At 33.5% G+C, this 17,307-nt stretch overlaps 1 protein-coding gene across 3 annotated transcripts in view; it reads right to left on the reverse strand.

Annotated features, from left to right (window-relative positions):
• EPHA7 (EPH receptor A7) overlaps positions 1 to 17,307 on the reverse strand; it is a 165,542-nt gene that overhangs the window by 105,910 nt on the left and 42,325 nt on the right. For all 3 annotated transcript variants that reach the window (XM_019929446.3, XM_019929444.3, XM_073789441.1), the window contains exons 4-5: positions 2,459 to 2,614; positions 1,302 to 1,637 (exon numbers count right to left, since the gene is read on the reverse strand). In XM_019929446.3, the coding sequence (XP_019785005.1) occupies positions 1,302 to 1,637; positions 2,459 to 2,614 (492 nt within the window). The remainder of the gene's footprint in view (positions 1 to 1,301; positions 1,638 to 2,458; positions 2,615 to 17,307) is intronic.

Below are 17,307 nucleotides of genomic sequence, written 5' to 3' on the forward strand. Positions count from 1 at the left end.
AATCAATCCAAATATCAGTTATGAGTTGCTTCCTTTTGTCCAGTGTTTGAAGATCTAAAAGTTTCTATGTGGCTTTACCTCCAGACTTCAGCTTTTACGTAAGAAATCTGATTTGCAATAGCCTTTTAAATAAACATCAAAATAAAACCTTTGGAATAGGAACCCACTAATCTGTTCAAAATGGTAAGCATGAGACTACATGCATAGGCTTCACTGTGCAGATATGATTTAAATAGGTAACATTTTATTAAAATTGGCATAGATAGGAAGAATAGATTAGTCTATGTCCAGGAATTTGGGATAATATTGACTGTTGACAGCTAGCCAAAGATCAAGAAGACCTTGTTATAAGCTTATTACGATGCTTACACAACTCAGTACTCCAGTGCAGGTCCAATTTTATTAATGACGATGACATAGCACTTGGCTACTCTGACTGCATAGCATCACCCTTCAGCAGCAAGAACTTTCAAAAGTTTGAAAAAGCCCTCCGTTTCTGGAACTTCCCCCAATAATAATATTTCTCTAAAGGTTTAGAAAGTCTCCAATTTTTGAAGCTTCCGTCCCAATTTATATTTTCCAAAACCTACTTACCACAGCAAAGAATGACCCAGCAGGGCATCTTAAATGCCAATAAGAAAATAAGCGAAAACTGCTTTTAGGCTAAGCTACCCAGTTCATAATCATCATGATTATTATATTTCTTAATTCATTTATTTTGAAAGCCTCATGAGATCTCTCAAGTACTTATTCCAATACTATAGACATCCATATGATCACAAATCTAGTGAGGAATGTAAAATTCCCTCATGCAAATTTTAAGGCAGACTTGCCATCTATTACAAATATAACATTTTATGTGGTAAAAAACTGGTTAACGCCATGTGAGACACTGAAGCCAACTCCTTCATTCCTGATTATCCTGTAGATTTTAATCATAAGCACGTAGCACACAAAAAGGTAAATAAAAAACGCAAGAAATATCCTACATCTTATTTTGTCCAATATTTTCCCTCTCCTCCCCTAGATCTTAATAGAGTTGGTCCTCTTAGAGCAGTCTTAATTGGTTTACAATTTATCCCCTTTTCTTTCTCCTGCCAGATCTCTGGAGGAGATGTTAATGAGTCTAGTAATGGTTTAACAGGCAACAGAAGAAATAGCAAAGAAAAGCTAAAGGTGTGAATAATCAACAAGCTGGAATAATCAAGTTCTGTAGAGCCAAGTTAACGAGATATTTAAGCGAGAGACCTCACTTATGTAGTCACATTTTTCACTTAGTCAAGACAAACACAGAAACATACCTGCTTGACCCGTGGTGACACTGACAGCCGCAAAGAGCCTCTGGGATCGACTTAAGTCAGAAACTCCATTTACAGCTTCAACTTCAAAAGTATAATTAGCGTGGGCCAGCAGGTCCATGACAGTGACGTAGTTATCCTCTAATCCAGTCTGCTGGGGCATGTAGCCAATGCTACTCCCACAGGGAACGCATTCGCCCTGCTCCCAGCTGCACCGCTTACACAGTATTCTGTAGGTCACATCGTTTCTTCCCCCATTGTCTGCAGGTGGACTCCATTCCAAGCTCACTGTGGTTTGGTTGATATTGAAAATGAGGTTCTGTGGGGCAGATGGAGGCCCTTTGGAAACCAAAAATAAGCAAATAAACAAAAATAGACAAAAAACAAACAAAAATGAACTAAAGGATCCACGTGGGGCATTAAGCTAGTGGCTCAATCACCATACAGAAAACTACTTGAAATGCTCTCTTGCACATAAACATTTCATTACCTTTCCTAGAGAAACTGAATAAAAGCCTTCTTGAATTCACTTGGCAAGAGGCCTTATTTATTTTCTATTTAATATGTCAAAATGAAAACAGGATAACAACTGTCTTTGTCATTTTGCCACGGTCTTTAGCTATTTTTCTTCCAAGCTATTAAAAAAGAACAGTTAATGCACTTAAAAAAACAGTTGTGCAGTTGTTTAAAAATACTTTGCCTTTTAACCGTATAACAGAGAATACATCCATTCATTCTTAATCTGCTCAAGAATGATTTATAGTAATGTCTGGAATTGGCTTTGGATTTGAGTCTCTCAAACATTCATTAACTGAAGCACCAAGATATAAGATTTGCCCTATTTAGTGATGGAAAATTTTAATTCAGAAACCATTACTTTCTAATAACATTTCACAGCCATGCAAGACTCAAATAACTTTTACATTTTATTTATTACTCCTATTGAATACATGTGTAAAATATGATTAAAATGCATTTTGATCTGGCAGACATGAAATTTACACTGATGATGATGTAAGATGTATCTCTTTTATATTATTGTTTAGCCTCATCGGTTTGTGGAATGTACTCATAAATTTCAGGCCTATTTCAATGATGTCACAATACTACAAACAAATGGAAGGGATTTGAAAGTCCTTATTTTACAATTATGAACTTACTTGTGCATGCCACATACGGTGGGTCAGATGGAGCCCTGTAATACCCATCATCACAGTCACACCTGGAGGAGCCCTCTTTATCCGAAAAACTGTGGGTTGGACAACGAGAGCATTGAAGATCTTGAGAGGAGGATTTGTAGAACCCACGGCCACAGGCTGGGAATGCAGAACAAAGTGAAAATAGAAACATGAGAACAAACAGACCTTCTTTAAATTTTAGTCATATTTAGCAAAGAATAAAATGTGAACTTTGGTTTCCAAATTTGCTATCACCAGACTCAACAGAAACCTAGATTCCAATAAGAAATTTCTAACATATTCTTTTTATATCTGTTGTCATGTTTCCTGGGAACTAATTATAAACCATAAGTCTCTAATTATATGAAAAAAGAAGGGAAAAACATGCCCTTTATGGTAAAATTCTGTTTAGTGTATATCAATAACCCAATTGTATAATACTGTATTTCAAAACAAAATAATAAAAACCAAATGATACAGCAAACTTGCACCTGTAGTTGGCATCAGTCCAAAGTCTAGCGCCCAAAACTAAACACAAGCATAATTTATTTAGATAAAATCTCAGGAGAGTTAATTCAGGGGAACTTTGATTTCAGTAATAATTAACTTGCTCGTTGATTTGCATTAACACACTTCAAAGTTATGTTTTCTTAATCTAGTATAGCTATAAATTAAGTTTTTATGTGTGAATTTGGTTCATAGTGAAAAATATTAAACTAATTTTATTACCTGACTAGAAATAATAGTGATGTAAAAACTGTCATCGGAAAATGATAGAAATGTATTCCCCCTCACACCCTGCAATTTTCAGAAAACTTCAAGATATTTCAACCAGTTTAAGCTCCAAGGCAGGCTGCTTTCCACGAAGCGAACTTCCTTGTTACTAAAAATAATGAAATCCTATGAATAGAAGAAACCTATTCTGCCAGAAATAAGGAGAAAGCCATCAATGACAAACAGGTGATAACTGTTTCTCCTCTGCTGGGAGAGGTTAAGATAGTCACACTAACACAGCAACTGCTCTCAGCCATGAATAGACATCTCTATCACCTTCCAGTGAAGTTGCCCTAACTCACTTAGAGACTACTTGTTATTAAATCAAGTAACCTGGAACTATTTACTATCCCCAGACATTTTACATATTTATCTTCAACTAAAATTTAGCAAGTTCAATTTTCATTATCTCAACAATTTTTAAATTAATTGATGGTACTATACATTGAATATATTAAATAGATTCAATTTACCCTCCATCTTTATTAAATGAATATCTATTTAAGTTTTAGTGACCTTCAAATTTAATAGAAATTAATAAGTCATATCTACATAGAAAAATAAGTGAATAACATAAATTCAATTATAACTTTTAATGTATTAGATTCAAGTTTGTTTAATGTTCTCAACTTGAGCATTATTCAGGAGTGTAAGCACATTTTCACTCTTGGGTGGGAAAAACAATCCTATCTTATTAAGATAGTATATTCTCCAGAAAAGAGTCAAGTCATTCTGTGCTTTTGTTCACATGCTGAATATTTAACACATAATCTGGTACAACTGAGAACTCCAAATTATCTTTTAAGCTTCAAGAATATAAGGGTGTTTTATATGAACAAGACAGGTATTTTTGATAAGTCAGAAACTTAAAGATAGGTCATATTGTGATAGATAAGTTATAGATTTGTGAACAGAACTACTACCATCTCTTTGTAAATTATGATCCACTGCTGCCCTCAGAAGCCAGTCTGCCTTTAGTTGGCCTCCTCAATTCATACAAGAGGGACGCACTCACAAACATATTAGGCAACGAAGCTTAAAGCATCTTCACATGTTCTTGTAGCAATTACTACAAATCTAAGACACAGAGAGAAAAACGACCTCGATTTTGAAATAATATGAAACAAAATAACACTTTAAAATGTTTCTAAAGATACAATCTTGCCACATAAAAGAATGGTTAACTAGTAGGATAAAGGATTTAGCATGGATTTCTCAGGCTGGAAATTCCTTTCTTTAAGTATGCACTGTATCTTGCCCCATGTATCATCTGTAATTCAGTGATCAGATAGAACATCCGTAACACAGAGAAGGCAATGCTTTACTCACAACCTGCAGCTTGATAACATTAAGGCCCAGAGAATTAACAAAGAAAAAGAGAGAGAGAGAGACAGAGAGAAGAGGTGTATGCTGAGAGTCTTTGATGATATTATGTGTATTTACTCACTTTTTACAGGGAGAGGAGTTGGAGAGCAAGGAAATGGGGGAGGAATGGCAACACGATTTAACATCCACTAGGTAAGGCTTCCAGAACTGTAGGCAGCAAACTACCTAGTGGAATCTCTCGCAATTCTCACCCGCCTGTTGCAAATAAGGGCTTCTAACCAAAGGCTTACTTCCACTTTTCCCACAAATAAGTAGGTCCATTTCTTGCTCCACTTACATGATTTGTAGAATGTATAACAGTACCTAATGTAGAGAAATTTAAAACCCTTATCATTCAACTTTCAAATTTCATTAAATTCTGTTACCATTTTAGCAGATGGGAAAGCAGATTTGAAGCAAAATTAACCTGAGTTCTTCAAATAATTCTGTTTGTCTAGGCTAAAACTGGATTTAGAACACAGGACGGCTGAGACTCAACCATATGCTATTGCACCAGCCTTGACTGCTGAATGAGCCAAAGTCTGGCATCTGTTCAATGGGTCTCGAAGCTTTAGCAACCCCCAAAATGAATTTTCAATGGGCCCCTATTGTCTTTTATTATACCCTTTGACTAATTTAAAGCTATTACTTTAACTTAGAAAATGGTGAAATGATATCCTAGTACACCTTACAGAAGAGATATGAAATAGATCTCCTCAATTTCACCATGAGTTTTGGCATTGTAGATGCCTGCAAAATGATGGAGTACATGTATGGCCATCATTAAATGATGAGAGAAGCAATCTCGAAAAAATGTGGTCATAAAAGTCTTAACATTTTTTCTTTGAAGTACTATTCTGTTTCAGTTCAGTTAATATTGAAAATAATAAGTTGTAACGAGAGTTTTCATTTAACATCTAAGGAAGCTATTAATTTAGATTTACTAAAAATAAGGGCAAAATCTTGGGAGCTATGGTGTGAAGAGTAAAGCCAAGAACACGAGAAGACGTAACCTGTATCTCTCAGGACAGCAGTGAGCAATTGCGTAGTAAAATGTTTAGGAAGGAAGTAACAGATGCTCATAAAATTAAAATTTTAGATGAGATATCTAGATGAAATAGCTTGAGTAAAATACTCAGTGAGAGAAACTGGGATGAAGTGATATACCTGAGATTTAACCACTTAAGGAAGACTTCGATGAGCCCTCCAGCTGCTCCCAAAAGCCTACATGGAAATAAGGGCAATTTCTTCTCTCTATAAATGCAGCTGGTTTTCCAAAAAGGTACTAGTAAAAAATGTTTTCATGGTAAATGCCTTCTGAAACCTCAATCAAAGATAAATTCCCTTTATACATAATGATGAAGTATATAAGAATAACTTTCTAGGAATCGTGCAATAATAGCAGTTTTAAAACTTTTTTCTTCCTTTGCTTTATTTCTCAATTTGTTCAACAGCATTTGAACTTAAAGCAAACTTTAATTAATATACTGTATGCACTTATGGTAAAATTAGTTACAATAAGAAACATACCATTTTAATCTCCTGCCTTTCGATGACTTTGTTTTTTTAACTGAACATTGTTTTAAGGTAATATTTCACTGGACTGATGAAGACCGGGAATATGTATAAAATTTGTTTTCAATATTTACTTTTGTAAAAATAATATTTCACCAATGAGTTTAGTAACAGTATTTTTCAGTGTTACCACAAAGGCCTGGGACTGATTCTTTGGACTCTTTTTTTCTAGCCCTCAGGGCCTTAATGAATAAAATAACATAAGTTCATTATCCTAGAGCTAAGAGCCATAATCTTGTCAGATTTCATACACTGAGCAAGTTTTCACTTAGCCAGTTGTTTAAATGGAAAAGCACCAAAGAAAAAGAAAATCTAGGAAGCACAGGAAACTTCTTTTTACTGGACAGTAACAAGATTATCTACTGTAATATACCTACTAAATTATATTACAAAATATACTATATTCCAAGATCTGCTATATTGTTTACTGCAATGAAGTAACTGTCATATTATATTTGATTTCAACTATTTTTAAATAAGAAGATTGTCTTATGTAACAAAATTGGTTCAAATAATATGTGGGATTTAAATTCTTAAAACACACACACACACACAAAGTGCAACAGGGTTTCCCATTTATAAGTAAATTACTTAAGAGCAACAAAATTCTGAACACAAAGATATTTAAATACATAAGAGAGTTGATACAAAAGCCTTGTATCCTGATTCTCAAACTCTCCTAACATTAGCATATTCCATAGCTGTCTTCGATGGATTTCAAGTGTTTAAGCAATGGGGTGCCAGGCCTTTGAGTATATACTTGCATGAGGAAGTCTGTGGAACAATCAGGGTACTGGTGTAAAAACTCTGTGTTCTCAATGAACAATCCTAAAGGCCACTGTAAAATCCGCAGACAAATTTCCACTCTTTAGGCTAAGCAGTTGGATGAAGTGGAATACCTCTTTTTTTCTGATCAAGGGTGTAGATACCCACACTTACCCCGGTGCTTTAGGTTTATGACCTACAAGGGTAAGCTTGGGGGATATCCTATCTGATTATACTTCTAAGGACCTTCTCCCACAAACTGGTTATCCCAGAAAATCCACATACTTCTAGAATTTCTCTACAGCCAAGAAAGATTCCCTCAACCATAATGGGCACATTTTTTTAGAAATCTTAAACTCCATCTTTACTTTCAGACATAACTGACCCATCCTGAACATTAAGGCACTGAAACTCCATATCTTAGTGGGCTGTCCCCCATGACTGCACATGAAGGATGCTTTGAAAAGAGACTACTGTCTTGGCCCTATTAAAGATAACTGAGTCATTATTAAGGTTCGGATATATCTATATTTTAAAAGCTTTCCAGGTGTTTAGAATCATCATCCTGGAGGTTCTAGGTCTTTTCTTGGACTGTCAAAGCCTGTAAAGAACGCATGATAAAAGATATGTCCACCATAGAATTGATGAGGGAGATAAGATTAGATATTATTGAGAATTATAATAAGTTAGAATTTTAAAATAATCAACAAATTAAAATTTCTTAATAAGCCAATCAAAAAACAGGCAAAGAATCTGAATAGATATTTCTATATGGAACATATACAAATGGCCAATAAACACACAAAACGTTGCTCAAGATCATTAGTCATCAGGGAAATGAAACTCAAACCTACAATGATAAACCACTTATACCCAGTAGGAAGACTATTAAAAAAGACAGATAAAAGAAGTCTGATAAGAATATGGAGGAATTAGAACTCTCATACACTGCTGTTGGGAATGTAAAATGGTGCAGCCACTTTGAAAAAAACTGGCAAGTCCTCAAAAGTTTAAACATAGTTATCATGTTACCCAACAATTCCACTCCTCTGTATGTACCCAGGAGAAATGAAAACACTTACTGACACAAAAACTTGAACATAACTAAATGTTTATAACAGAATTATTCATAATAGCCCAAAGTGTAGAAACAACCAAAATGTCCATCAACTAATAAATGAATACACACGATGGAATACTATTCAGCAATCAAAAGAAGTTAAATTCTGATACATTCTGAAAACATTGTGCCACGTGAAAGAATCCAGTCACAAAAGATCACATACTATATACTTCTGTTTATATGAAATATCCGGAATAGGCAAATCTATAGAGACAGAAAGTAGATTAGTGCTTGCTAAGAGCTGGGGCAGTGAGAGGAATAGCAAGTGACTGTTAATGGGTGCAGGGTTTTTTTCTGGGGCGATGAAAATGTTCAAAAATTGATTGGTAGTGATGGTTGTACAACTCTATAACTATACTAACAAAACACTAGATTGTTAACTGTCATGGGTGAATTGTATGGTATGTGAATTTTACCTCAGTAAAGTTGTCATGTATAATAAAATCCATTGATGATGCAACTTCAAACTGAACATTTAAGTTAGCCAACATTAAGAAAAAATACCAAATTTTATCTGTCGAAATATGTTAGTTTGCCTTTCTAACACATATGCTCTATATTCATCTATTTTTATAAAGATACATTTAGGTGTAAAAAATTAACCATAAATTCCAAAACAAAGGAAAACATATAATCAATATATTTTTTACCCATTTCTAATTTTAGAGTTTTATAAATAATAATTTATCTTTTATCCAAGGACTAGCATTTTACTGAGTAATTTTATAACTTAAATAGATGCTTATCAATACCAAGTTATATGTAGGGGAGATAATATACAAAGTTAGTTTTCAGTGAATATATGAATAGACCTTAAACATTCTTATTTTTTACCTAAATCACCTGTGCCACACAAGGGCAGGTTTCCTTTCCCCCCACAACTCTTCCTCCAAGGAGCTAACTGAATACAACTAGACTCAGCTTCCTCAGGTCTTACTCTGTTTCCAGACCTGTGATTTTAAGCACAATTAAACTTTTTCTGAAGGAATTATGTGTATGTGTCTGTGTGTAAAATATGAGGCTTTGCAGATGTTTCCGGCCACAGTTACACAGCTGCAAAGAGTTTATTAATTATGAACTATAAGTGGATTGTTCTGTAATTGAAACTTTCTGGGCTTTAATATTATTCTAGAATCTACACACATACATAGCTACGGATTCTAATGAATGCTGTTATTTTATTTATTGCAGATGGACAACTGACTTAATTTAGGCAAAGCTAGCCTGTTTCCATAGGAGCTTTCAAATATTTGTGTCATATTAATGTCTATGCTTCTGCATGCAAAGGGGAAAACACAGATTGCAGAAATAGTATTCCCATTGCTCAGAGTGCTGACCTCATCTGGAATGGACAGATCCAGAATCTGTATTTTAATCCTATTGACAGTTCCTCAGTGGGAATAATTAAAGAAGTCGGCCTGAAAGCCAGACCTCCTGTCATTGACATGTTATGATTGTTCACATTGAGAATGAACAGCGGGCAGGGAGGATAAAAACAACATGATGTAACGAGTATATTACAGTTTGTGAAGCACCATCCATGTTATCCCATAACTAACTTGTAAGAGTTTAGAAAAGAAATGATGCAGAAATATAAAGTTTGATAACAGGTGCTCAAGTGCTGAAAATAATTTTGGGATTTTTAAAACTAAAAAGAAAAACTAATTTGGGGGCATTATAAATATATGTTATTTATTTGTGTTATTTAATTGAGTACTTCATGTTTTATGATACTATACAGTGGAAAAGAAACAGATGTAAAATAACAAGGATTTAAAAGTTTTATTTTCAGGATTTAGACTGTAAAAGGAAATAAAACAAAGCACTGTGTCAACAGTTTTTTCTTCTTTGTTAAATTATGTTTGAAATACGCTAGGAATTTTGCTGAAGTCTGGCATTTAAACACTCTCTACTGTACCAGAACCTCACCATAAGCCTGACCTCATTACCAAAATGATTAAAAGAGGAGAAAAATATCAAGTTAGAATATTCAAAATCTTTTTTCCTCTTATTCTCTTATTCTCAAAAGAGAACTGGATTTTAACTCAAAGAACTCTGTTCAAATCCACACCACCACTTACTGGCATGCAATTTGGACAAAGCCTTTTCACATTCTCGGCTTCGATGTCCTTGTTTCCTTGTTATTAATTACTAAGAGCTAGAGACACTAGTTTTCTTTTTTATTTCAATTTTCAAAAGGTTGTTTTAACAACACAGTAACTGGTTATCTAGCTGTTAAACTCTAGCACGATTGTTTTCGTTGAAATGCTATCTGTAAAAACACGTATATTTCGATCACCATCACCACCCCAAAACGGCACATGCTAACTCACACCCACTTAGTCTTTCAGTGGTGCCTCAGCAAGAGTGTGAAAGACAGGTTCTGGAAGGGCCATCCTGTCTCTGCGTGCATCCCTGACTGGCAGTGGCAGGCACTGTGTCAAGGATTCCTCTGCTCAGCCACTCACCTCGATCTCTCCCTGTGCCATTGTTGCCAAACCCTGTGTGTGTTCTCAGAGATGTGCATATCCATTTTGGTTCATGCAGGTAAGGATCCAGAAATGGAATTTTTAATTATGTAAATTACTTAATAGTCAACTCCCATAAAAGGAAAGATTCAAAATGAAATCAGACCCTTCTGGATCTCATTCAATATTGTCCTCAAAGGTCTACTTTGAGATCAACCTACAGATAAAAAACATAAATTAACTATGAAGTCTCAGAATTTAGTAACCCCACTGGAAATGAACTAAAGTAACCTTAACCTTAATTCATGTCTATAGCAAAATAACATAATTATGGGGTTCCCATGGGTGAAAAACATTTAAATTAGGGGAAGCCAGCTAACCAAACTCGAATATTATATTATTTATTTGTGGCAACTAAAAAAATGTGACATTCATGACAGAGTATTATTTTATTTTACTAAAAGATTTCCTTGAGGGCATGTCATTATGAACAAGAGGATGCAGTAAGTTCTTAAACAGTAACTGGTGTTAGGAAGATTTCAGACGGGGGATACGATTTACTCTAGCATTTAGGCCACTGTCAAGTGTATTTTCAAATATTTCCCTTATAGTTATTATAATAACATACTTTCTGTAATTTGTTTTTATTATTCATTCTTCTTATGCTAAATTATCCTCACAGTTTTGAAAACAGCAAGAAAGGTCAGATAATATAAGCTCTATATTCAAAACATAATGTAAAATATACTAGTGAGAATTCCTGTTTTGAAAGATGAAGATTCTTGTTTTAACATAATCATATTAAAAACAATAGTTCTTAAAAGATAAAGTTCATATTCTGAATTACAGACATGGTTAATTTCATCATCTAAGGTCTCACTCCAACAATCTCAAAAAGACAATACAACTTGTCCTTTATATAAATTATGAATCTGACTTCCCTCCAGCATGTACCAGCTGTGTGACCTTTGTAAAATTGCTTAAGTTCTCTGAGCCTAGTTTTTCCATACCTAAAATAGAAAAACCTAATAAGACTACTTCCAAAGATTATTGTGAATTAAAGTGTATGATTTATGTGAAGAACTTAGCACAACATCTGGTGGAGAATAAGCACTCAATAAATAGTAAACTATTATGATTATTTCACAATGTCAATTTCCATGCAAAGTTTTGATCCCACTCTGGTTTCTACCCCTGATAAACACTGAGCTACTTCCCCATTACCAGAGGTGTATGCAAATAAGAAACACAAATTAATTATTAGGCAAATATGGCCATATTATGCATTCATTCTCTGACTAAGTAATTATTGTTTGCCTACTCTTTGCATTGTGCCAGGCAATAGACCAAAGCTATAACTGCTGAAAGACAAATATGATGATCTCTCAATACTATATTACCTTTCGACCTAGCATCAAATCGTGTGGATAATTATGTGCTTAAGCTAATTAAATTTTTGATTTTTCATAAGAAATTACTTACATAAATTATAAATATTGTACCTTAATTTGTATGTTTTACAATGCACTTAATTATCTCCTATTTCAGTGTTGAACATAGACTCAGAAGTCACCTTTCCTGCCAAAGCTGTAGCATTTCATCAATGTGAAGTGAAAAAACTACTCAGTGTAGGTAGACATGCGGGAAATGTGTGTAGGTACATATTATTGACCAATTATATTTAAACTGGAGAGCTATTTGTGGCAGTTATTGGCTTGTTTTTCAATGAGGCTAATAGTGGATCTGGCAATATCAGAATACTCTGTAAGGGCAGGTTATTTCAAGTTCAAAAGACTTCAGCTGGACAAGAAATACGTATATAAATAAAAATGTTGGAGATTTTGTTATATTTAATAAAGTGAACATTTTTAGTTAAATTCAAAGAATTAAAAATCAGATTACTTTGTGGCTCATCAATAATTGGTTTTCTCCTACAATCTATTTAAAACTACACATATGTAGAAAAAGTCTGCAAGATCCACAGCCCAAAAGAAAAGAATTAATTTCATCTTAATTTCTTAAAATAAAGGGCAGACCTTTCATTTTAAGTGGTCTAAGATATGGGCTTTTCACCACCAGTTTTCTGCAATCATTTCAAAAATGATTAAAACGAAATCATCAGTGAAGGCAATCTTTCTAGCTATTTTGTGGAGACTCTTTTTTTCTTATTTAGTCAGTTATAAAATATGGATCAATACTAAGTCTTGTGAAGCAAATTACCCTAAAGCAGTTGAAGGCAGTTTTGAACATGTGGGGAAATAAATAATCATTTCTGTTATGTTAGAGGAAAATTTTCTGAAGATCATAAAGAAATCAGTTTACCCGGAAGAAGGACATCTTAAAAAGATGCATCAGGACAATGAGGAGATTCACTCAATCCTTAATTCTCAGAAATAAAAGAAAATAACAGGCAGAATAAGTCCTTACAACAAATGATGTTGTTGAGCTCAATCTTTTTTTCAAAACAGACATACAGACACACACAAAGTGAATAGATACATACATATACATATATGTGAGATAAACGGAATTGTTAGATAAACAGAATGGTTAGAGAGAAACAAAATAGTAAGAATTCTCTAACTGGATACCCATACTTTCCACTTCTTAATAATAGAAAACCAGTTAGTTGTTAATTTTTATCTCCACACCAAGCCAATCATCTGATATAGTTCTATCATATCCTATCTACTTTGCAGCCACAGTATTTTGCAAAAAGACAATCTTGGTACTAACAGAATATTATTTAATATGTTTCTTAATAAAGTCTTTAGCTTTAGAAAAAGCTGTGTTACACATGTAAAAAGACATCTTAACTAGTTTAGTTCCTTTTTTTTAAGAATAACTGACTCATCCTTTGTGAATCAATCAATCAGAAGCTTAACTCCTACGCAGAAGGCAGTACAAACTGGTCACGATTGTGGCATTAACACTGCCATAATTATTTCTTCATGTGTGTCTCCTCCAGCCCACTGTGAGCACCTCAAGAACAGGGATTATGATATTATCCATGGATCCCAAAACCACAGCACAATGTCTAGCATACAGCAGGAGGTTAACCTACATTTATTGAATGAAAGAACATTTATTCATCCTACAGCAGTATGCACCTGGTAATAGCCATCCCACTTACCAAAGGTTAATTCACTGACACCACTTAGTAAATTTTTCATAGTAATCAGATCAATGGAAATGACGTGGTACGTTCTTAGTAGAATGTGGTACAGTACTGACAGTTAAAGGAGAGACAGTTCAGGAGCTCAGACTCCTAAGGAGTTCCCTGTTATGCTGTACAGGGAAATAACTGCACAGCCATGTTTAGATTAATGCTCTAGATGATTTCTAAAATGATTCTATGAGAATCTTTAACATAGTAATATGAATAAGTGTATGAATGAGATGTAAAATATTTTATGAGTATAATTGAGAACATTTTCTTTGAACATGGGAGAAGGAAGGTCCAAGAAAGAGAAACTACTAAGTAGTGAATTATAAACCATAACAAAACTTTCAGTGTAGGGCTCTTTTCCAAGACAAAAATCTAAAGAATAATAGTCCTCCTCATATTCCTAAACAAGACCATTTTTCTTTAAATATATGATCTATCCAAACTCAAAACCAAGAATACTGCAAAGTACTATACTTGTAGTTCTAACAACTTGAGTGCTATTTAATATGGTTATTTATACATTCTATTTTTTTACATGTAATTATGATAGTTGAGTAAGTTCATATGTTGGCATTGTCTTAATATCTGTATCACAAATTTATTAATTTTTATTAAATTAATTCTTTGATTACTCTGAAATAAAGTTATATTTCCAAAGGGAATAGAGAATTCTCAAAATATACTACTCTCTTCTAAATTTTAGTATACAGACTTATAATTTAGAGTGTGCTGTTTCTTAAAAGAGTTGTCAAAATAGCTGTCTAGATTAGGGTTTATATATTTGTTTCCATTCAAATATTTAGTTGTGATACATAATAATAAAATGAACAATATCTATGTATTTTGACATAGTCAATAAGTACTTATAATAATTTATATTCAAAATGAAACAACAGACATATTTTCTCTATATATCATAGTTAATTTTATTAATATAATCCAAAAATTCTACTTTGTTGCTTAAATATCAAAAATCAAAAATAACAAATTTAACAGAAAATTCTAAAAGCAATAATCCTTAGCTTTTCTTAAAAGCCAGATGCTCCATATTAGATTTTTAAGAATTTGGTGAAGTGGAAAACAGATTTGTATCAAGTAGAAAACAGAAGCCCTAACTTTTTGGAAATGCTGAATCCTACAGTTAAATTTCTTCAATCAATGCTTTAGTAGGACAGGAAACCTTGTATGCAGTAAAGTACTTTAAAATCATATTTCTTTTATTCAATATAATTTGTGGAAATACTATGGAATAGTTTTTCAATCATGCCAACAATTAATCAAGGATACTTGATTCTTGATTCTCTGGAATCTGATATAACACTGATTTGTCAGCTGTTTACCACCACATAGCATTATCCCACAGTGTTACGGAGATAATTTAATTAGTGAGCGTGAATGACAGTATCAAAATTAGAGGTATTTTTAGCTCTCAGTATTCGCCAACGTCTCCAAAGTCATTTCTCTAGAATGACAAAGGGTTATGCTATATCTGTTATTCTCCCTTTTCTTCTGGTGCAGTCCCTTCTGAAGAATCACAAGCTTAACATAAGCACATCATTTACTATGGATTAATATACTGTTGTGTGTGGTTTTACAGAAGATAAAAAAAGTTACTACAAATCTCATTTTACATATTAGACTAACATATGAAGGAATAAATCTTTTTACAGCACACCTCGGTGTTTCATAAGTACTCCTATTATTAACTTTCAGAGAGAAACAGCATAACAAGAAATAAAGAAGATTTTATCAAATATCAGAAGAAATAATAAATAGTAGACTACTGAATTCCCAACCAACAGAAAGCACTAAAATAACATGGAGTCTCACAAAAGGTATTAAAATAGAGCACTATTTTTTTCTTAGATTCACGCCCATATTTAGAGATATTTATACTACAGAGTAAGCTCTGTGGTGCTGAACTCCTAAAGGAGATTCATTACAAATATATTTGCTAAAATTTCAACCCACACCTCGTTAGTGAAGCCATATTTGACCTCTGGTTTAGACAACTGAGCCCCTCCTCTCTCTTACCCTTCCTAAAATTAAGCACTGTAGATTCAATCTCTATCTTTTATCTATCTATCTATCTATCTACCTACCTATCTCATGCTGGGTATTATTATACCATCACCACAATCTTACAAGATAGTTATCATATTCTTCCAAATAAATGAAACAGTATTAACTTTATTTCCTTTACATTTCACAGCAGTTTGGTCCTTTGAAATTTTCCTTCTGAGCGTCATGCCTCACTAAGCAAGTCTCTAATACCACCCAGGATGTTGCTGTTTTATGTATATTTATGTCGATTGTAATTTTCTTTGCCAAAATAGAAAATATTTGTATATGTGAATGTGTATTGATGGATAAGGAAAAGTTTATAGAACAGTAGAAGGCAGTCTTTAAAAATGCAGGCTATGGAGACAAACACCTTGAGTTCAAACCCGAGGTTCAAATGCTAGACCTACCACTAGACCACTGAATAGAAAACTGCCTAGGAACAGTAATAGATTTTTCCTAATATGAATGCTGTATGGGCTAAATTAAAGAACTTATAACAATATCTAGTACATACTCAGTACTCTATACATGTCAGTTAATATAATTATCATCATTATGTTAACATAGTAAGGACAACTGTCTTTTTTTAATTAAGATAATTTTGCTTCCACTAAAACATATAAAAACTTTTGGAACATTCTCCAACATTTTTGCAAACTATCTGTTTAACTGCATCACTATATAAATCCAGTAGCTTAATGTGTGAAAGTTTCAACTTAGCAATTCCTTTAATAGTTTCAACAACTAAAGAAATCAGGTATATTAGATTCTTTAAAATGACATTATTCTAAAAAATTCTTCATTTGAAAATTAACCTATTTCCCCTTCTGTTTGTTTTGGTCTAGATAAACTTACTTTGTTTAGTATGTTATTTAGGTGGAGATACAACTCTACACTATACTCTACAATGAAAGGAAATATACCAAACACATAGTTCAATCTGTGTAACTTGCCATGTAATACCAAAAGAAAACAACATAAGACAGACTGATAAAAACTGAGATTTGAAAGGTTCTGCTATCTCATAGGCAGCTATCATAGAAGCAACATTCATTGTAAAAAAAGAGAAAGAGAAGGAAAGGGGAACATAATGAAAAAACAGATTGCTATAATCATACAACTTATTTTTCAGGTCAGTTCAAGGGGTTTCTTTGCTACCGTTAACAGTGATGTAAGTTATCGATATACAACTTGATATCAGTCTGCTTTCCACCCACATCTGCCAATGTTTTTCTAAAACTGAGAAAAATGAAAGCTACCATTCTCTTCCTTCATGACTACAAAACGAAAAAAACCCACAGTGTTTTAGAACTTCTGTTGTTCATTCTCTTAGCCCATATGCCCAATAGAACCTTCATTATAAGAGATTTGTGATCTATGGATATAGGGCAAGTTGGGGAGAAGGAGGTGGGGTCTCCTCATAATTAACAACAAGTCTGATGACAACAAGGCAAAGAGAGAGAGGACACACTCCAGAAAGCAGGCCGTACCATCAGGAGCAGTAATCAAGTAACAAACTGTGGTTTCA

Source organism: Tursiops truncatus, chromosome 12 (genome assembly GCF_011762595.2).
Source record: "Tursiops truncatus isolate mTurTru1 chromosome 12, mTurTru1.mat.Y, whole genome shotgun sequence".
Taxonomy (NCBI): Eukaryota; Metazoa; Chordata; class Mammalia; order Artiodactyla; family Delphinidae; genus Tursiops; species Tursiops truncatus.